Consider the following 23,388-nt stretch of genomic DNA (forward strand, 5'->3'; position numbering starts at 1 on the left):
CTTTTTTGTTTGTTTATATTCACAGATTCTGGAACTTCTCAAAACCTGACCCTCTTCTTGAAATAGTGGACCATCATACAGAGTTTACTTGTGGTTTAGATTTAAGTCTTCATTGTCCTACTCAGGTAATGGCTGTGTTTTCCTGATATTTTTTCTTCCCATACAGGTCACAAAAGCTCTATGTGTGGCACGTGTTGCTTTTATGAACAAAATTATTGCCTTAGGGAGGGGCAGGGTACATTTACTTAATCATCCTGATCTCTTTTGCTGTGAAGCTTCAGCATTTGAAATACTAGGGAAGGAGAGTTATTCAAAAACTTTACATAACTTCTCCCCTCTTGAAAGACCGACTTTTCTGAGAGGAGAAGGAATCTTCCCCAGAAGTATGGTGCCTCACATGTCAAAGGCTTTGAGTGGACCTCTCCCAATGGAGAGGGTGACGAGAGAAGCATGGAATGGGGAAGTATTGTCCCCAGAGGCTGGTGGGAGTCAAGAGTGTATGGTCCTCGACTCAGCTGTCCCACAGGCAGTTGAGATGATGGGCAGGTCACTTCTCTCTCAGGACGGTCACCCTTGTCCCCACACCCCATGTTGCAGGAGAGGCTTCAGATGGGGGATGACAGGAGGGAGCGTGCCCACTGCTTTAATTCATACACTTTATGTTCCCCACTTTTTGTTCTTGTGAGGACTGAAGGGTTCGCATTTTTAGGTTTTTTCTTAAGCTGTTTCAGTTTTGGAAACTCAGGTCAGATAACATACCATATGAAAACACTAACATATCAATGAAACATTATCATATACAGGAATTCTAGAATATGACTAGGAAATTATACTTTTGTGACAAATTTTAGAACTTAGACAAAAAGCAAATTCCATTTCTTCTTACTGTGTTCTTAAATTTAAATGAATACTCATTTTTTTTATTTTACAATTTTAAGACATGATTCTGAGTCTGAAATATTCTCAGCAGACATTAGAATAGTCTTATTTACATTAGAATAATGTTTTTAAAATGACAATGGCAACTAAGAAGAGGAGAAACTAAAAGAGTGATGGATGAAATGGCATTATCTTTCATGTAAATGCAGTGAGCTTTAAATGAATTAGTTTCTTTTCTGAGAAATAAATCTATTATAGATGATTGTTAATAAAATATTCATATCTGTTTGCTCTCCTATTAAAGAAAAAAGCTGTACCTATGGAAACACAGCAATACCAAACAAAGAACCCTAAATGAGTAGTTTCCTCTCCTGCATTTCCCCAACCTGTCTTCCCCAAGTCCTGGCCTATGGCCCGCGGCAGCCCAGAGGCCTCCTCAGCTCCCTCCCTCCATCCGGGCAGTTCCCCACCCAGGTCCGGAAGTGCCGGGTATTTTCTAAACCCTCCATGCCTAGACTACCTGTTAAAAGTAATTTTGTTTTCAGAGGATTTATTAATTAGATTTTCTGCTTCCTAAATAATGAGAGAATTTAGTACAAGGTCATATATTTTGTGTGTATCCTGGTGACTGCCACGCATCTCTTCCAGTTCAGCAAATTCAATTTGTATTAAGGACATAGTTGCTATTGAGGGCCAGTAGGAGTGGAGAAGTGGGGGTCTTCCAGCTCTTAATAAGCAGCAGGTTCAATGGCATAATGTACAGTTCAACTGTGCCAGAAGCCTCTACCAATTAATACATAGTGGGACAGAATCCTGGGAGTAGGAGGGGCTTTAGAAATAAGGCCACTCCCTCTCTTTCATGCAGGCTTTCCACAGATGCTTTCATTTGCCAGACCTTGTGCTAGGTCCTAGGGATTCCGTGGGGAATGACAATAAACATGGGCCCTGCCTTCATAAAGCATTCAGTCCACTGCTATATCAAATAATCTCATAAATGAATGTAAAGGACAGGGTGACATGCCTATGAGGGGGAAGTATGTCGTTCCTCAAGAGTTCGTAGTCAGGATAGATATTTGATCTACTGAAGAGATTTGTGAGGAAGTGAGGACCATCTGCGATCTGGTGAGTGGGTGTGGACTCTGTGAAGGGACCGAAGGAAGGCAGATCATAAACAGGCAAGAAGCAGCAGTATGTTACAGACCCCGTGACGGCTGGGAACGTGGATAGTGCTTGAAAATGAAAGAAATTATTTCTTTCTTATTTATGGTATACGATTCAACATCGGAATTTAAGAAAATATATTTGTTGACTTGTCATATTTTTTAGAAACAGAATGTTGAGATTATTGACTACGTTTTAGGTTTGTTTCAATGTTCATTTTTCTATATATAATTTTTTGCTATGCGTTCTAGGTCATACAAATGAAATATTGAAGATTTTTTAATTATTTGATGCATCTTTTACTATGAGTGTACTTTTAATCTTTTCAAAGTATCATTACATAGTTACCATTTCTATTAATATTCTTGACATTTGTTGGTTCATTCTTTCATTCTGTCATAATTATCAAATATCTACTTCAGCTGTGTGGGAAGAGAAATTACAGTGTAGTGTGATAAATGTTAAAGTAAAGGGAAACAAATGATGCTTTGGCTAAGTATACATACACTGATTCATGTGTGATATACATTATATTAATTATAAATATGTGTCAGATGCCTACTAAGTGTTGGGTATTGTTTTAAGTACTAAGAAAAAAGCAGCCAACAAAAACAGACTGCATTCCTGATCTCATGGAGCCTGCATATTGTGGGAGGAATCAGATAATAAGTAAGCAAACAAGGTGATTTCATATACTAGTAAATACTACTGAGAATTGGAGCAAGTTTATAGAGAAGATGGCAGAGGGGGGACCTTTGCTTGAATGGTATGGGAACAGCTCTGTCAGGAAGTGAAATTTGAGCTGAAAAACAATAATGATATGGAACCAGCCACCCAAAAATCTAAGGGAAGAAGATTTTTTTGCAGAGGAAACAACAAATGCCAGATTTGGGGGATGAACCTTCACCTCTGCCTGTCTTTTTTATGCTGTTGCAGTAACCAGAGCTGAATTATTGGAGCATCCTAATAACCAGTGTTTTGAATTCTGCATCTGACAGGTTGCTCATCTTCATTTCGTTTAGTTCTTTTTCTGGAGTTTTGTTCTGTCCTTTCATTTGGGCCATATTTCTTTGTCTTCTCAATTTGGCAGCCTCCCTGTGTTTGTTTCTGTGTGTTAGGTAGAACTACTTTGACTCCCTGTCTAGTAGCATGGCCTACTATAGAAAAGCTCACCTGTAAGTTGTGTGGGCAGAGTCTTAAGTAATCACCAGGGCAGAACAACCCATGTCACCACTCTGTGGCTCTGTGTGGGGGAGAGCTTGGAGAAGGGATAGTGCTGCTGCCTGCCCTCTGGAGATTTGCCTGGGAGGAAGCTCTCTCCTGCATTCAGCCTGTTGCCAGTCACTTCACTTTCTCCCTGTATGTCACTGGTGCGCTTCCAGCTGTTGACCTGGTGCTGAATCCCAGAGGGAGTGGGTCTGCATAAGTCCTAATACCATTGCGTGCCCTTTAAGAGGAGTCTTCTGAGAATCATGCAGTTTCTTCTGCTACTGCAATGCCCACTGATTTTTACAGCCAGAAGTTATGGGGACTTATCTTCCTGGTGCTGAATCCCTGGTCTGTGTGGTCTGTCTGGGGCTTGGATCCCTGGCTTCCAAGGTATCCCTCCCGATTTTTATCCACCACACATGAATGTGGGACTGCCTGCTCTATGTCTCTCCACCTCTCTGCACCTCTCCATGCCTCTCTGCATGTCTCCATGTCTCTGTCCCTCCTACCATCTGGATGAATGTGGCTTCTTTAAATCCTTGGTTGTTCGATTTCCATACAGCTTGATTTTCTGATGAATCTGCATGGTATTTATTTTGTAGTCTAGTTGCAGTTTTTGCTGTAGTTGTGTGAGGAGGCAAAGCATGTTTACCTATACCTCCATCTTGACCAGAAGGCTGTATTTATTTTCTTTATCCATTCATCCATCAATGAATATTTATGAGGGAGGACCAAAAATAAACACAATTATCTGTTGGTGGCAGACCCCTTGTAATACAGGCTTCTCCCGCAAAGTGAGTGTTCTAGGAATCCATCTATGTCAGTGTACCAGCTGGTGTTGTTGTGAGAGGCTGTGTTCAACTTCAGTGAATTTTTTTGAAGATTCTTTCAACACATTTGCCCATTTCATGATGGGAATTTTACAAGCACACCTGCCCACACTGCACTGAGTGTTCAGCAGTTTTTGACCAAAAACAGCATGACCCCTGTGCCCCACCCTCCCTATTCACCCTGTCTCACACTGAACAACTTCTTTTTTGTTTTCCTTGATGAAAAAAGTCCTCAAAGGGAAACGTTTTTGACGTGGAAGAGGTAAAACAAAAACTGTAGAAGCACTGAGGGGCATCAAAATTGACAAGGTCAAAAACTGTTTTGAGCAGTGGAGAAAAAAAGTCTCTATAGGTGTATTGCACCAAATGGAGAGTGCTTTGAAGGTGTCAGATGTTTAAACATGTAAGAATAAGTACACGATTTTTTAAAAGATTTTATTTATTTATTTTTGGAGAGGGAAAGGAGGGAGAAAGAGAGAGAGAAACATCAATGTACGGTTGCTGAGGGTCATGGCCTGCAACCCAGGCATGTGCCCTGACTGGGAATCCAACCTGTGACACTTTGGTTCACAGCCCGCGCTCAATCCACTGAGCTATGCCAGCCAGGGCTAAGTACACGATTTTTAAAAAATAAATTCTGTGGGTTTTTTGGTCCCCCACCCTTGTAGTTTGATCCATGTTGTGGCTATCATAAATAATGCTGGAGTCAGCATGCGGGTAGATCTACATTTTCAAATTAGTGTTTTTGATTTCTTTACATAAATACTCAAAAGTGGAATCGCTGGATCATATGGTAGTTCTATTTTTAATTTTTTGAGGCACCTCCACATCGTTTTCCACAGTGGCTGCACCAATTTTCATTCTTACCAACAGTGCGCAAGGGTTCACTTTTCTCCACATCCTTGCCATCACTTGTTGTTTCTTGTCTTTTTGACAGTAGCCATTCTGACAGGTGTGAGGTGATATCTTACTGTGATTTTGTGTTTCCCTGATGATCAGTAATGTTGAGCATCTTTTCATGTACCTGAAGGCCATCTGTATATATTCTTTGGAAAAGTTACTTTAAACCTCTGCCCATTTTTTAAGCAGAATTTTCGTTTTGTTTTGCTATTGAGTTGTACAAGTTCTCTACAGCATTTGGATATGAACCCCTCGTCAGATACATAATTTGCAAATATTTTCTCAAATTCATACTAATATTAAAGGCCATATAATACCCCATGGTGAAAGACTGAGTTATACTCAATAGTGAAAAACTGAAAGCTTTTTCTCTAAGATCAGGAATAAGACAAGGATGTTTGCTTTGACCACTTCTATTTAACATAGTATTAGAAGGCCTAACCAGAGCATTTTATCAAGAAAAAGAAATAAAAGATATTTTGGAAAGAAAGATTATCTCTGTTCTCAGATGTATAATCTTATATGTAGAAACTTTTAAATTCAACCATTTCAATAATTATAGTAAATGTAAATGGTCTAAAACATCCAAATTAAAAGACATTGAAAGTGACACATATATGAGACTTTGAGAAACTCACTAAGTCAAGATTCTGTGACCTCTTGGATGGAGGATTTGAAGAAGAGGTTTTCTAACTCCAAATCCTAGGATTCGGTTACTTTGTGTGATGAGTTTGTATTATGCTTCTCCTATAAATTTAAAAGTTTTTTTTCCTCCATTTTATTTATATTCTCTTTTGGACTTTAAACTTTCTTTTTCTTCTGAGATGGTGATTTTAGTCAATATTTTTTACATACTTAAGATTAACATATTTTAACACAGACATTTGTATTGGTTATAGTAATAATTTATGTTTTTACTGAGAAACATTAAACTTCTTTACAAGGGGGTTAAGAGTCAAGTGCTTGTAGCACCTCCCTCTTTTTCTTTCACTTATTTTATTTGTTATCTATTGCTATATAATAAACTCACGTACAAGTGAGTGGCTTAAACAGCAATTTCCTTTACCCATAATTCTGTGAGTCAGTAATTTGGGCTGGGCTAAGCTGAACATTTCTTCTCTTGTTTTCACCTGGAGTCACTCCTGTGGCACCTGTCATCTGGTGGCTTAACCAGAGCTGGGTGGCCTAAGATGGCCTTGCTCACATGTCCTGGGGTATAGTTGTCTTCTGAGCCATGTGTCCCCAGATGAGCCCAGGCTTCTTCACTTAGCTCTTGTAGATTTCCAAGAGGATAAGAGTAATAGCTGCAAGGTATTTTCAGGGGTGGACTTGGAAGTCACACAGCATCCTTTCTGTTGCAAAGCAAGTCACAAGCCAGTCAAATTCCAAGAGTGAGAAGGAGACTCCATGTGGCCATTTAAATTTTACCAAATTAATTTTTTGTTCGTATAGTTAATAGTTTAATTTACTTTTGACATATTTATCCTTTACTCTCACAGTATGTGGTCAAGTTTACTGAATGCATGTTAATTTTTTTCACCCTTTGTTCATACTTTATTCCCTTAAAAAGTACCTTTGCCTTGTCTTTTAGAAAGTAAGTACCTTTCAATCTGCTTTCGGAAATGTGTTGTCTCTTGTGGTGATCTTAGCAGCCGTAGGACTTTGCTGATGTTACTGTAGAGCTTCTGTGTCTTAATGTAGTGTCTGTCTTAAGGGAGATTTATCTGGTTCTTGTATTTGCAATTCTTTTTTTCTTTTTAGCTTCTTCTTAGAGATCTGAAAGACGAGATCTAAAGCATTCTTAAATTGCACCTCCTTTCTTCTTGACAGAATGTAAGATCTTGTCTTTAAAGGTTTAAAACTTGACAAATAAGCGTCTGGGGTCATTCTTTAAGAATAATTGCAGAGAAATTCTCTTTGCCCTCACTTGTTAACCAGGATGAAGTCATCTTTCACTTCAAAAATTTTTTCTTTGATTTATTTTCCCTCTGATCATGATTTGTACAGTCCTGGCACTTTCCCTTTTCTCTTTTATCCTTATTATTTCTAAATTGGATGCCCTTTTTCTATTTTTTAGGTTATGATTCTAGACCTGTAATATACCCGTTTGAGTAATTGGTATTTCCTGTATTCGTGTATTTTTAGAATTCTTGACTTCCTGCTCTTCGGTAACAAGTCTGCTCTTTCAGATGCTCATTGATACTCAGTCCAGTATTTATACACTGGGTACAGGTTTGTATATCGTTACACATTCCTTTTAGGCGATAGTTATTTCTCTTTTAAAGTAGAAATTATTAGTTAATTCCAAGATATCACCTCTCTATGTTTAATAAAATTTGTCTTTTCTTCCCATGATGAAACTGGGAAATTACATATAAAAGAAAGAAAAAGACTCTTACCATTCCAAACAGAGTCTCTGTTATTCCATATAAATGTTCTTTAGTCCTTCTTTAAAAAATTGTTTAGCACAGATATTGGAAAATGCACAGATTTTAAGTGTACAGCTCAATAAGTTATCAAGATGTGACCATGCTCATGTGCCCATCACGCAGATTAAGTCATAGAACACTACCAGCATCCCAGGGGTCCTCTCAGGCTTCCTCCCAAATCTTACCCCCTCCGTGATCCCCAAAGGTAACTACCCTGTATGTTGCATATTTTCATAGGCATAGTGACACTACACATAAGAATTTTTCTTCTGGGACTCCCAAAATACTTGGCAAATGTAATCTTTAATAAATGAATAATCGAATCTACCCATGCTAGGAACATGTAGGTATCTTTATAGTACCCTTAAAATAGGGTAGAAAAGATTTTGTATATTTTTCTGCTGTTTGGTAGAAGATGCTTAGATTCTATTCTGATTTAAACTAGTTCTTTAGATGTATGTTTAAGAGTATCTTTGGTTTTGTTGCTGTTTTAGTAAAGAATACTTGTTACTTAAAATTTAGCTGGTTTGATTCAAATCCCTATTCTCACAATCTTAGATACCAGGTTTAGAAGTTGACAATGGATAAAATATTTTAAATTTCTCAGTATAAGGTTGGAAAATGAGATTTTAGGAGAGGACTAGCATTATTGGTAGTTAGGATACCTGTGTCCCGTGCAGTTCTTATCTGAGGTGATATTTTCTGTATCTGTCACACAGGCTAGCCTTAGAGTTAGAAGGAACATCTGCCCGAAACATCCACTGTCCTCAGGCAGTAGTCTCTGTTGTTCCCTCGTTGATGCTTTCGTAATTGCCTAATATTTGGTTTAAAATTATATAACAAGGGCTCGTTTTCCCCCAGCCATCAGACATTCCCCAGACCCAGCTCTGTAGGGTCTTAGTGTGTTCCTAAGTTGCATGTGTTCGGCCTGTGCCTGCTGCCCTCTGCATTCCATGGACAGCCCTTGCAGTGAGAGCTTCCAGAATTTTGGACACCCGAGCTTCTGGTGCCTCTGCCTCTGGGCTCCCATTCCTGAATCACCCTCTCTCTTACTCATTTTCCTTGCTCTAAATTATGGAGCATTGCTTCCAAGCAGAAGTGTTAACTTGGCACACTATGAACTACTTTTCAAAAAAACTATATTTGGGCTCTTGATCCTACTCAACTTCCCTTTAAAGTCTTTTTGATTTTCTAGTCCATTGTCCACAGTAACTTTTCCCAGCCTTCTACACTATCATTAACACTCTGGACATTTGACCTTACCTCCTACTTTACTGTAAAAATAGCCAAGAATGACTATCTTCTTCCATCTCTATTCCCTCAAAATATTTATGTCCTTTCTCTATTTTCCCCCTTTCTAGTAGGTTCCTAATTTTCTCACTGACTTCCTCATCTAGGTCTTTGTTTCCGCAATTATCCACTGGTTTTTAGATCTTCAGTTAGTTCCTCTATTTTCAAAGCTCACTTGATGCCATTATCTTATCTCTTTTTAAATATATTTTATTGATTATGCTATTACAGTTGTCCCATTTTTTTCTTCCCTTTATCCCCCTCTGCCTTGTACCCCCATTCCCTCCAGCATCCCCCCCACTTAGTTCATGTCCATGGGTCATACATATAAGTTCTCTGGCTTCTCCATTTCCTGTACTATTCTTAACCTCTCCCTGTCTATTTTGTACCTACCATTTACGCTTCTTATTCCATGTACCTTTTCCCCTATTTTCCCCCTACCTCCTCCCCACTGATAACCCTCCACGTGATCTCCATTTCTGTGAATCTGTACCTGTTATAGTTTGCTTAGTTTTTGGTTTTTTTTTTAGGCTCAGTTGATAGTTGTTTGTCATTTTACTGTTCATAGTTTTGATCGTGTTCTTTTTCTTAGATAAGCCTCTTTAATGTTTCCTATAATAAGGGCTTGGTGATGCTGAACTCCTTTAACTTGACCTTATTTGGGAAGCACTTTATCTGTCCTTCCATTCGAAATGATATAGCTTTGCTGGATAGAGTAATCTAGACCTTTCATGACTTTGAATACTTTTTCCCAGCCCGTTCTTGCCTGTAAGGTTTCTTTCCAGAAATCAACGGATAGTCTTATGGGAACTCCTTTGTAGGTAACTGTCTCCTTTTCTCTTGCTGCTTATAAGATTCTTTCCATAACTTTAACCTTGGGTAATTTAATTATGATTTATCTTGGTGTGTTTCTCCTTGGATCCAATTTCTTTGGGACTCTCTGAGCTTCCTGTTCTTGCATGTCTATTTCCTTCACCAGATTGGGGACTTATTTGAAAAAATAATGAAGGAGAACTTTCCCATTATCTTATCTCTTAATCAGTAAACTGTTTCTCTCCTATTATTAGACATCCAGAACTGCCCTTGAAATTCTGTTGTCTGCTGTTATTAGGTACTGCAACTTCCCCCTTGAAGCTGTCATTTAATTATATGCCAGTGATGCTTGACCCATGAATCTAAACTGATGTCTTGCTTTTCTTCCAGCATTTCTAACTTGGTCAGTTGATTGTATGCTGAGGCCTGACCAGAGACATGGGAAGTCATCCTAGTTTTCTTGTCTTACTGTACCCCTAAATTCTTTGGACATTAAGTTTATTAATTCTTTCTTACCAGTACCTCTGAAATCTAGCCAGCTCCAGGACTTCGATAAGCATTTATTTAGTACCTCTGCCATAGGTTACTACAATAGTCTCCTAAACTAGTCTCTAAGCTCATTGCATCATTCCACTGATTTTCAACTCTGCTTCAGGGGAGAGCTTTTCATAATGCAAACTACCATCACTGCTATTAATCAATATGGTTCTAAAAATCATAGCCAATTAGTAATAGAAGAAAATAAAATAAAATATATTTTTAAATGTAGGAAATTTAATGATTATTTGTACTGCATATGATTGTCAAATGTTCTAATCCAAAAACATCGACTTTAAATCAATTAAAAATGGTAAGAGTTCAATAAGATCAGTAAAAATAAGTATACAAAAATGAATACTGCATAGGTACCAGTAACCATCAGTTAGAAAATAAAATGGGAAAAACTACCATTAAATAACAACAACGCTTTGTGTGTATATGTAGGATACATGGAGGAATAAAACTTTTAGAATGCGCAGGACTGCAGATAAAGAAAATTATATAACTTTACAAAAGGACGTACCATGTTCCCACAATAGAATACATTTTCTTTTTCTTATTGCTACCATTTTTTAGCTCTTTCTCATCTCATACAAATATTACAAACTCATGGTCAACCCTCCTGTGATGCTCCTTACCTACTGTGACCATTAACCATAATAATTACTTGAAAGTTTTAATTTACAAATCGATACCATTAAATTTTTGTCATGTCATATCAGAAACCTTAAAGAGACAGCCTGTTCCCTTCAGGTTAGAGTCTGAACTTTTAATCTGGCTTTCAAGATTCAATATAATCTGTATCATTTTCTAATTATATTTCTTACCATCTCATGGAACCCTTCTATGACCTATTTATTATACTTTACTATGTGTTGTCTTCATGTTTTTGCCACTGTTTTTCTTACTCTCCCCACTTCTGCCTATATGAAGTATTTCTGCCTTTCGAAGTCCAGAATAAGTTTTTCTCTTCCTTCACTCCTTTATTTTTTTGCTTCAGTAAATATTTGAGTGTCAGTTATATGCCAGAAGATATGTAGTGGATTAATGCAAGTGGATTAATACATTCACATTAATGTGTACATACATATGTACACATACACACATAAATAAATATTAAGTGAATAAGTGAGTGAATGAATGAATGAAAATAATTTTAGTACACTTAGTTAACTCTCTCCTTACTTTTACCTAAACTCTGTAATAAAACAAGTTCTTACCTCAGCAGACAATGAAATACAATGCAGCATGATGACTGGACTTCTTTTTCCAAATTTAGAGTTGACTGTTAGTGATTATTTTTCATTCTGTCTACATCCTTCTGCCTTTTTCTCCTGTTCATTTTTGCTAAAGAGGCCATATGTCATATAGGTAATTACAGTAGATTAAAAAGTTTCCCAAGGGCAAAAGCAGTTATTCATAAAATGGAAAGAAAAGAATATAGTAATAGATAGGAAATGGAAAACTTGCCAATAAAGTAAACATCTTAATGAGTCAGTAGAAATTCTTCGTTGTATATTATCAGCCGTATTAAATCATTTGAAATAAATTACCTTATCAGAGACATGTGTAAATATTTTAATAAAATGGAGATAATTGATAAAATTAATGAATAGAAATCTATTTTCTAAGTTATACATCTATTTAAAATCTGGTGTTTTCATTGCATGTACTTTTCCAGAATTTGTAGGACCATTGTTACTGAGCATGCCCTGTAACAAGTATTATCTGATTCACTAATGATAAATTGTTATCATAAACAACTTATTGACTAGATGTGTTTCTTTAGTATCTTTTGGTCTACTGTAGAATCTAGTCTAATACTTTGCACATAGGAGGTCCTGAAATGTTTGTTTAATACGGTGGCTCTCCAGCACTCCATGTGTGACAGTGTCATGGTATATATGCTATAACTATTTAGAAGTTAATGGGCTGTTTTGGTAGATAATAAATATTTACCCAGTTTTTCAAGAATGCTTCATAATATATTTTAAAGAAATTGACATTTTAGGACAATAGCAAAAAATTAGTGTGCTTATTACTCAAACTTAGAAATCTCTATTTTGCTGTTAAAAGTGTAAATGGCCCTGGCCAGTGGCTCAGTAGAACATCATCTGGCCCTGGCCAGTGGCTCAGTGGAACATCATCTGGTATACCAGGAAGGTTGCTGGTTCGATCCCTGGTGGGAGCACATGCCTGGTTTGATCCCCAGTTCGGGTGAGGGGTGTGTGCGGGAGGCAACCGATCAATGTTCCTCTCTCCCTGCCCCTTCCTTTCTCTCTCTCAAAGCAATAAAAACATGTACTTGAGTTGGAATTTTAAAAAATTACCTAAAAAAGTGAAAATGAAATAACTAAAAATAGGACTTATGTGAAATCTTACCGTTTGTTAGTTATTTTTAACTACCTGAGAACAGTGATTTTCCACCTTTTTCATCTCAGGGCACACATAAACTAATTACTAAAATTCTGCAGCACACCAAAAAATATATTTTTGCCAGTCTGACAAAGAAATAGATATAATTTTGATTCATTCACACTGGATGGCTATTGTTGTGTTGGCTTTTGTAATTTTTTTAATTTAACAATATAAGGGAAAAGAAGTCAGTGCCCCTGACTAAGGAGTCAATTATCGCATGTTTTAAAACTTCTTGCTGAACATTGGTTCAAAATTGCTGCCCTAGAAGATAGCAACTTTTAAAAATATAATGAAGATTGATTCTATCTTTAAGTTTTTAATTGAGTAAAGAAATACATTTTGACAAATGTTTTTTCCTATAATGTTGATAATTTTGATTCTGAGTTCTAATGAAAAGATTTGCATTTTGATCTCAGATGAAAGGACATTCAGAAGGCACAGGGGATAAATGCACTGTGGCCGGGGCTTGCAGGTTAAGGAATACATTTCCCACTGGCGCCTCCTCGGGCGGAAAAGGTAGAGCCTGGGGCTCCCGCCCTGGGGTGTCCGCATGCACACTCGCTGTAAGGGAAGTGGGTCAAACAGCACAGGTTTTGGCAGCCAGCCTTCAAGAAACCCTAGGTGGGAGTCAGACCGGAGTCAGGAAAAAAGCCCCTTTCAAAAGATTAAGCATTTTATCAGAGGAGGTATAATGCAATTTAGTTGCCTTAAAGCTAGAACTTTTAGTTCTTCATTTATTCTTATTGATTCTGCTGCCTAGAACACTTTCCTTCCCTCCTTCATGTCCCTACCCCACTAACAAGGACAACCACAAACGCTCTCTGGCTGAGGTGTGCTCACAGTGTGGGGAACACTTCCTCTTGAAAGCATGTGCTTTCCTCACATCTGGTTAGACATCTGCTGGAACCATGATTCCTCAATTAGTGTCCCTGTCACTTTACATCGGTAGGTGTCAGTTTACTTACTCATCTCTCTGCTGGACTCCGTATCTGTGGGGACAGAGACCTGGACCATCTTGCTTACTGTATCATCGGCATAATCTGACACAGAGAAGGTGCTCAATAAATATTTGTTAAAAAATGGATGAATAGAAATATGTATGTACATATGAATTATGTTTTAGGTAGCTTTATAGTCCAAGAAAATATATGACCAGCAGCTCCTGGGACATAGAAGAAAGCTCCCTGAAACCTCTCTAAATAATATTTATGACACTCAGAAATCCCATATGTCTCCCAAATGCCATGAAATTTGTTGCCTTTCTTTACCCAAATTTCTGGCCTCACACCTGGGTAGGTACTCTTTACCATGTGTGAGACTCTACTCAACAAAATCTTTGGAGGAGGGAAACCACTGCTCATGCATGGGTTCATTGACTTACTTATTCATTCAACAAGCATTTACTAAAGGTTTACTATATACAAAACACAACAAATACAGATTTGATCAATATATGTAATTGCTGACTCTAAAAACAGCCCCACTCAGGTTTAGTTGTACAAAAGTATATGAATGTTGTTAGAAAACAGAAACTATATTATTTTCTCCTTGTTTTCATAGAGCGTAGAGCTTAATTTATTGTGCAAATATTGTAATGGGTTCCACTGTGATGCTGACAGCTTTTGCTCCCTTAGAACAGATGCTTTTAAAAAATCTGTGTTTCATTTATTTGGCCCTGTGGGTTGATCGATAGACTGCTTCAGCCCATTCAGAACTCAACAAGGATCAAATATCAAATAAAATAAATTAAATAAAAATAGTTATTAACCACAACTTAAATGATTAATAAAATGTTATCATGTCTTTAAGTAGAAATTATAGATATTGGCATTTATAGAATAGGATTAGGAAGCTGCAAAAACATTTGGTTTAGAAATGTTCCAGGTAGGACTAGTGATATTTTTTTTAAAGACAGTTCAGAATGTTTCTTCTTCCTTAGTCCTCCTCCTAATTTGTTACCTTCCTAGCACAGTTCAAGCCTACCAGATTTGAAACTTAGATTTTACATAGAAGTGTGAAAATACGGCACAAGGTCTTTTTCATTGTATTAGTGACAAGTCTCTTATTTGTTTTCAAGAAAGGAAGAGAGTTCTTCTGTGAGAAGAATATTTAAATCCCGCTAAATTTTGAATTTCTTTTTAGTCAACAACAAATACTCCTGCACATAAGGCACTTCCAGAGAACGCAAGGTTCGTGCACGTGACAAGCCCAGTTAAGAGACTTGGTAAACACCAGAGGTTCTCAGTTTCGGCTGCATGTTAGAATGCTCCCTGGGTGATGATAATGCTCAGCTGGAGAATTAACTTCTGGGGGCCAGGGGTGGAGAATCTGAAGGAAATGGTTGATTTTCTCTCCCCTCTCCCAACAATGCGTATACACACGAAGTGCTGCATTTATGGACTTTCTGAAGCCCGCCCGTGGGCCTTGGTTTAAAGACCCCAGGCTGTGATGTCGGTGAAGCTGGTCCTGGGACCCCACTTTGAGTGCCCGTGCTCTGAGGGTGGGGACCAGCCCTCTGTGTCTGGAGAAGCCCTCAAGGTGACTCTGAAGCGCGGTAGAGCTTGAGAACCACTGCCCTATAGAAATGCCGTCAGGAAACTACAACTGAATACTATCCTTTTGGTTTATTTGAGAGTTCGGCTGTTTATTTTTTTTTTTAAAAAGTAGTAATCTGAATGACTTTATCTCATAAAACCACTCTTCTGGCATTGAATGTTTTTTGTAATGGAGGAATATTAGGTAATTTTGTATAGTGCTAGGAAAAACTTTATCTCCCCTGGTGAAGTGGTAAATTGATTATATTTACATATCTTATATTATTATTTGGCTTTTTTTACATTTGCTGGGAGGAGGTGTAGAGCTTGATTTCATGTCTAATTTTATCCATTATTCTTAGTCTCTTTTTCCAGTATAATTAACGCCCCTTCTTTTAATGAAATAACTTTTCTGTTACTGTGCTACCTCCTATGAGAAAGCAAGGCTTATTATGTTCCATGGAAAGAATTGTTACCGTGTTGAGGCAAATAAGCTGAATCCCTGTGTGTGCCCATGTTAAAGGATAATTTTCAAAATGGCTGTCGTGATTCACGCAATTATAGCATTAACATGTGTCAAAGATTTCATGTAACTCATGAAAGATTTTACAACTAGCTCAAAGGAACCAAAGAACAAACCCATGCAAGCAGCACTGAATGCTGAAGCGAATTTAGAAATAGGCACAAAACTAGTCAATATCCACAGGGCGATAAGACGTAATGTTGGAATCATCTCTTGGGGAGCAAGGAAGCCAACAGCTGCATCTTCACATAGGACGGCATTCATTTGCAACTTTAATGGATGAGAATCATTTGATTACTATCAGTTTTCTATAGCTTTCAGAGCTGTAAAATAATCCAGGCAAAGACAGTGAAAGGCAGAGACCCCTATAGAATCAGGTAACCCTGTGGGGTCCCAGGACAATGCTGGCATTCCACTGAAAGAACACCTCACAATCTTTTTCACTGATTGCAATCTTTTACAGTTTTTCCTGACAGCAGGTAATGGGCAAAGAAGTGAGTCCTTCTGTAGGAGACTGAACCTGAGAAAGAGGATCTTCAGTAGATGAGAAAGGAGATATCCTATTATCACTATCCTGAGTCTGGCCTTGAAGGAGTCTTCATGGCCAGGAGTGTATTCCTGGGGATGGGAGGAAAAGATGGCTTTTGTCTAGAAGAAGCAGGATGGGAGCTAAGGATGATTTCTTTCTTGGTGTGACAAGCTAAAGAATGAGTGGGTCTAGCCTATAAAGCAGATTATTTATTTTCATGTCATTTAATTATTTTTTGGCCTTTTTGTTAACCCTTATTTTTAGCAAGTTCTTTTTTTTTTAAACACCTTTCGGGCTGGCCTCAGACATGTGGAGGGGGACACGAAGAAAGAGCCCTGTGTTCACTGTCAGTCGTAGAAGGAAGAGGGAAGCAGTGCCTCCAGAGGCCAGAGGGTGGTGGTGGTAATGGAAGGGCGTCCCCACATATGAAACAAGGGTAAATTAATACAGTCTTTGTGTCCCATGGTATAAACACTTAAAACTTCAGGATATAATCCTAACTGCAGGATGAGGCAAATAAGGAAAGTCAGTTTGCCTTTCATGAGGCCCTATTATTAGGGGACAGAACCAACAGTTTTAGGTTCTGGTTCCAGGTCTGTTACTCTAGTGTGAACAGGAGAAAAAGTGAATCTCTGAGGACTTACTCTATAAAATACGTTCTGGAGGCGTTGTTGTGTGATAGGGAGACCTAGCCCGTGCCCTCCAAGAGCTGCAGCACACGTGTCAGTGAATGAGTACAGCTGAGGAGAAGGGGCGGGAGAAGAGAGGTGGTTCAGCGAGGGGTGCAGTGAAAGGACAGGAGCTCAGAGGCATGAACTAGGTGCTCGAGTGCGAGCCTGGTGCAGTGAGAAACAAAGAAATGGGTAGCAACCAAATATTGACGTGTCTGATTTGTAATGCGTAAATTACCAGAGGCGGGAGCGGGGAGTGTAGAGAGAGGGTGAAGTGGGTAAAGGGAGTCAAATCTGTAGGAAAGAAAGGCAACTAATTACACATCAGGTGGGAAGCACACAGGGAATGCTGATGTCAAAATGTAATGTTACACACCTGAAATTTATATAACGTTATTGACCAATGTTACCTCAGTAAATTTAGTTTTAAAAAGTTTTAACTAAATGATCTCTATCCTTCTATCTAGGTTGGACTCTGATCTAAAATGTTACTGGTGAATGATAAGGGTTAATATATTGTGATTAATTTGAGCCTTATATTCACAATTAGCGACAGCCAAATAATTAGATCGACCAGGACTGCAGGCTCCCTTTGTATAACTTTAGGACTTTGTAGCCATGAAAAGGTGGAAAACAGAGTGCAAATACCTTGCTCAAAATCACTTTCTTGCTACTCCCAACCTTCATGTTACTGCCTGTATGATTTTTCTTTTTTTATTTCAAATGTATAACAGTAAATGTAATAGGATAATGGACTCACATTACTCAGCTTCAACAGTTATCAAATTTCTTGTTTTATTTATTCTTCTACTCACTTCCCACCCTTCATTCAATTATTGTTGTCATTGTTCTTACTATTCCTAGGTAAAATTTACATACATTGGAAGGTACAAATCTTAGATATATATTTTGACAGATAAGCCTGAGTAATCTATATCCTATCGCAACATGAAACATTTGAATTTCCCTCCAGAATTCCCTTTCAGCCCTTCCCAGTCTTTCCCCTGCCCCACACCACCTCTAGCTGGAATCAATCTTTCTCCTCATTTTTTTTTTTTACCTTGGATTAGTTTTTGCCTGTTTTAGAACTTATATAATGGAATATCTATATGTATTCTTTTGTTTCTGGCTTCTTGAACTCAGCTCCTTATCTGAGATTCGTCCATGTTATTGAGCTTATCAGTAGTTCCCTTTGTCTTATTGCTCAGCAGCATTCTGTTGTATGAATTTATTACAATTCATTATCCACTCTTTTGTCGAGGGGCATTTTGGTTGTTTTGTGCCATTGTCAGCCATTGAATAGTAATGTCATCAGCTAGAAATGCCTGGGGGCACTTACCTGGTTCTGGTTTCTAAACCAGAGTTATGATTCCCAGGTGAAGGCCCAATTTGCTTGTAGGCTGTGTGGGAGGTGACTGAACGCTGATGGAGAGCTGGGCAAGCGGCACTATTCCCTCCTGGCCCCTCTCCCACGTACAGCGCCACAAGTAGCAATGTCGGTAGCCCCGCCCTGGCGAATACCTAAGGCTCTGCCCCTTACTATGTAAGAGGTGTGCCAAGATTAAAAAAAAAAAAGGCCCAAATAAGAGAACTGATCAAAGTCCCAGAAAAAATACAACTAAGTGATGAAGAGATAGCCAACCTATCAGATGCACAGGTCAAAACACTGGTAATCAGGATGCCCACAGAATTGATTATGGTCACAAAATAGAGGAAAGAGTGAAGGCTATGAAAAGTGAAATGAAGGAAAATGCACAGGGAACCAACAGTGATGGGAAGGAAACTGGGACTCAAATCAATGGTTTGGACCAGAAGGAAGAAATCAACATTCAACCAGAACCGAATGAAGAAACAAGAATTCAAAAAAATGAGAGGCTTAGGAACTTTGAGGACAACTTTAAAAATTCCAGCATCTGAATCATAGGGGTGCCAGGAGAAGAGGAAGAACAAGAAATTGAAAATTTATTTGAACAAATAATGAAGGAGAACTTCCCCAATCTGGCAAAGGAAACAGACTTCCAGGAAGTCCAGGAAGCTTAGAGCCCCAAAGAAGTTGGACCCAAGGAAGCACACACCAAGGCACATCACCATTACATTACCCAAGATTAAGGATAAGGAGAGAACTTTAAAAGCAGCAAGAGAAAAGGAGACAGTTACCTACAAAGGACTGTCCAACTAGAAGACTATCAGCTGATTTCTCAGAAAGAAACCTTACAGGCAAGAAGGGGCTGGAAAGAAGTATACCAATTCATGAAAGGCAAGGACCTACATCCAAGAATACTCTATCCAGCAAAGCTATGATTTAGAATGGAAGGGCAGATAAAGTGCTTCCCAGATAAGGTCAAGTTAAAGGAGTTCAGCATCACCAAGCCCTTATTATAGGGAACATTAAAGAGACTTATCTAAGAAAAAGAACACGATCAAAACTATGAACAGTAAAATGACAACAAACTCACAAGTATTAAAGACTGAACCTAAAAAAAAGAAAAACAAAAACCTGAGCAAAAAACTAGAACAGGAACAGAATCACAGAAATGGAGATCACATGGAGGGTTATCAGCGGGGAGGGGGGAGAATGGGGGAAAAGGTACAGGGAATAAGAAGCATAAGTGGTAGGTACAAAATAGATGGTGGGGGGGGTAAGAATACTATAGGAAATGGGGAAACCAAAGAACTTATATGTATGAACCATGGACTATGAACTAAGGGGGGGATATGTGGGTGGAAGGGGGTGGAGGGGAATAAAGGGGGGAAATGGGACAACTGTAATAGCATAATCAATAAAATATATTAAACATAAATAAACAAATAAACCAGTGTTAGGACTGACCGAACCTTGTGGTTTTTCATTATCATCACAATATGCTCTTCAGCAATAAACATTAGGAAGCTTTGAAGAAAAATGAGTGTATTACTTGTAGGACCTAGAATGGACAGGGCACTTCAGGGCTTACACAGATCTATTGTGTAGCTGGCAATGTGTGTATCTGAGATAGCCTTTTTGAAGCAGATGCCTCTCTGCAGTATATGCCTTCTCAATCAAAGCTCATTAGGCACTTGACATTACCAAAGAAAAGCTAACTGTCAGGGCTTGCACTGCAGGTCTTCTCTAATTTTGTGCTATTGTAAATGAAGTTGCTATGAACTTTCTTGTATGAATTGTTTCATAAACATGTTTCCATTTCTGTTGGATAAGCCTTTGGGAGTGAAATTACTGGGTCTAAGGATAGGAATATATTTAGCCTTAAAAGAAAACAGCCAATTTTCCAAAGTGGTTGTACCAGCAGTGTGCGAGTGGTGCAGCTGCTCTGCATCCCTGCTCACATTTGACACTGTCTATCTTTAGTTTTAGCCATTCTCGTGAGTATGTAGTGGTATCTCGTTGTGGCTTTTGTTTGTATTTCCCTGATGTCTAATGATGTTGAACATTTTTTCATGTGCTTGTTGGTCATTCATGTATTATAGTTTGTCTGTTAACAAAGTCTTTTGCCCATTTCTAATTGGGTTGTCCTTTGGTTGTTGGGTCATAGTAGTTCCTCATATAGTCTAAATACAAGCTCTTTGTCAGAGGTTGTGAATGTTTGCTCCCACTCTGTGGCTTGCCTGTTTTCTTTAAATAGTGTCTTTTGATGAGCGAGAGTTTTTTTATTTTTTATTGAGTCTAAGTTATCAACATTTTTGATTATCAATTTCTGTGTCCTGACTATGAAATTTTTACTTATCTTCAGATTGAGGATATATTCTGTTTTATTTTTTCTAAAAGCTTTGTACCTTTAGCTCCTATATTTAGGACTATAGCCCATCCACCTGAAATTAATTTTTGTTTATGGTGTGAAGTTCAAGTTGAAGTTCGTTTTTTTTCATATGGATATCCAGTTCTTGCACCATTTGTTGAAAAGACTTTTTCTCCTATTGAGTGGTTTTGGTGCATCTGTTGAAAAGTAGTTGTCTAACTGTGGGGTTTATTCCTGAATTCTCTTTCTTTCCTTTGATCTACTTGTGTTCCCTTATATCAAAACTGCACTGTCTTGATTACTGTAGCAAATCTTCAGGTGGGTGGTATAAATTATACAACTTTCTTGTTATTTTTCAATATTTTTTTGGCTGTTCTAGGTCCTCTGCATTTCTGTATAAACTTTAAAAGCCACCTTGTTTATTTTTATGAAAAAGCCTACTAGAATTATGAATTATAAATTATTGGGGGGAGAATTAAATTCTTAACAAAGTTGAACCCGTGAACATGGTATATGTATTTCCTCACTTATTTAGGCCTTCTTTAATTTTTAGAAAAAATAAAACAGAATATATCCTCAATCCAAAGATAAGTAAAAATTTCATAGTCAGGACACAGAAATTTATAATAAAAAATGTTGATAACTTAGACTCAATAAAAAATAAAAAAACTCTTGCTCTCAGCAATGGTTTAGCTTTTAGTGTGGACACTTTGCATGTCTTTTGTTAAATATGTTGTTAAGTATTTTTTATTTGGTGCTATTATACATGGATTTAAAAATTTTTATTAGAATTTTTTTCTAGGTAGTGTGTAGAAATACAATTGATTATATATATTAATCATACCCTGAGACATTACACTTACCAAGTTTTTAACTCACAGTTCCTGAGCACCAATGACTTTTTCCCTTCACGTTTTAACGTGGGTTTTTAGACTTGAATGTCCTTGCCTCTCATGTCTGCCCCAAAAGAGGGCTGGTGCGAACACCTCAGCATTTGTGAAATCTTCTTACTTCACAGTTGGTTTCAAAAAGTTCCTCCTAGGAAAGTCTCTATTAGAACACTTTTCACTGAATGAATGAGCCATTCTTTGAAGTCAAGAGCTGTACTTTATCTCCATGCCATCCCCACAATTCCTAGCACAGTGCCTTTGTTCACAGTTGAGGAGTACATCTTTCCAACATTTATCTCAGGAGGGATGGGAAGTTATGTAGCCCTGGGGTGGGGAGGGGGGAGGGGAAATCCTTACAGGCATCTTTAGCCAATTGGAAACAGTCCCTGAAATGTGTTTTAGAAAAGGAAAATAGACTTTCTATCAAAAACATACCCTGTGTTCTTCCTTTTTAAAGATAGGTTTACTAGTGCATGATCAGCTACACTCTAAATGACTTAGGCTTTTGCTGTCAGTATTTAATTTCTGTAAATTGTGTTCCTTCTTGTTTTCTAGGTGGCCGACTGTGCTTGGGACGAAACGATAAAGATATATGATCCTCTTTGTCTTACCGGGCCTGCTTGAGACGTACTATGAGACGTCTACCCTGGTCAGAAACAGAGGATGTTGGCTGAAGAACTGCTTACCAGGAAATAAACTGACTGTTGATAACATAGTCATTATTATGCCTTTACATGCTGTTCAGATTTCAAATTTTATAACTTTACCCTGAACTAGTTTTGAGGCAGCTGATCAAGACTGGCTCACCACTTAAGCCTCATGCATAAGCCATATTTGTTAAAATTCTAAGGAATAATTGATGTTATAGTATATCTTATAGAATCCATGAAAATATAACCTCTCTGTTATAAAATGAATGGAAATACGGGAGATCCATAGATTATTTGACATATTTTATTTTTAATTTGTCTTTTTTGATGTAAAATATAATTGCTGCTGTTGATAAAAATTAGAATAAACTGCATCTCTTGATCGTCTGTCATTTTATGCATCCCCAGCAAGATTGCTTTTTTTAATGTGGTGTCTATATGAATACGACACTAGATGTCATGTAGCTTTGATTCAGTAACAGGGCTCTAATACAGACCTAACTTGTTTAGCAGTTATTTACTGTGCATCTGCTACGTGTTTGACGCATAGACTGATTGGCTGGCTCAGGGACTGGCGCTGTGCTTTAAAAACATGGAATGTTATCAGTTGAGCTTACTTTTTTCCTTTTTTAGTTATTCAAATCTTTTCAGGTGTTATAGCATGACCCTGTATTTCTCTCTTCCTCCTTCCCTTCTATCAAGTGTTTACAACAACAGGAAAAAAACTGGCTACGGCTCAGAATGTCTTAGGTCCTGCTAGGGTTCTAAGCCGTGGGCCCTAAAGAATGCCATCCACCTTTTCATTGCCTCCCTGTGTCTCCTTGAAAAATCTCTAGGTGTTGATGACCTGTAAAACAGTAGGTTAAAAGGGAAAAATTAGTAAAGCAACTAGCTTTGCATAACATTTATGTTTTTATATAATATTAAAATAAAATGTTATAAATGGCAAAATTATCATTAAATTTTTAACAAGTTATTGAGAATGTTTAAAGAGCAAAATATATTGTAGTAATCAGAACAAAAATAAATTAAACTATATGTATATTGTCTGATTTACATATTTCTTTGTTTACTTGTTCCAGAAAAAAATTAGGGCCACTTATAAAAATACACATACACACCAAAACAAAACAAAACAAAAAAACAAGACCACATAAAAATAGAACAAAAGGAGCCAAAGTGGAGCCAGCAGCAGGGCTTGCACATACGTACCTCAGAATCCTAGAAAGTTACTGCCGGCGGCATCAGCAGGAAGCCTGGTCGAGAACAGAACTCAATCCCGAAGGCCTGAAGGCAAAACTTTGTCCTAGTCCTTGGCTCGGCCCTAGCATCATGCCTGGTGCATGGAAGGTACCCAATAAATATTTGTTAAGTGAATGAATGGACTC

General features: G+C 37.9%; 1 protein-coding gene across 1 annotated transcript in view; it reads left to right on the forward strand.

Annotated features, from left to right (window-relative positions):
• The window catches only part of PEX7 (peroxisomal biogenesis factor 7), a 66,793-nt gene extending 44,392 nt beyond the window's left edge, over positions 1–22,401 (forward strand). Inside the window, exons 9-10 of the mRNA XM_045843249.1 lie at positions 26–125; positions 21,906–22,401. Coding sequence (XP_045699205.1) covers positions 26–125; positions 21,906–21,974 — 169 coding nt within the window. The 3' untranslated portion in view covers positions 21,975–22,401. The remainder of the gene's footprint in view (positions 1–25; positions 126–21,905) is intronic.
• Positions 22,402–23,388: the final 987 nt, after the last annotated feature.

This window comes from Phyllostomus hastatus, unplaced genomic scaffold (assembly GCF_019186645.2).
Source record: "Phyllostomus hastatus isolate PE091 unplaced genomic scaffold, TTU_PhHast_1.1 phas_contig_40, whole genome shotgun sequence".
NCBI lineage: Eukaryota > Metazoa > Chordata > Mammalia > Chiroptera > Phyllostomidae > Phyllostomus > Phyllostomus hastatus.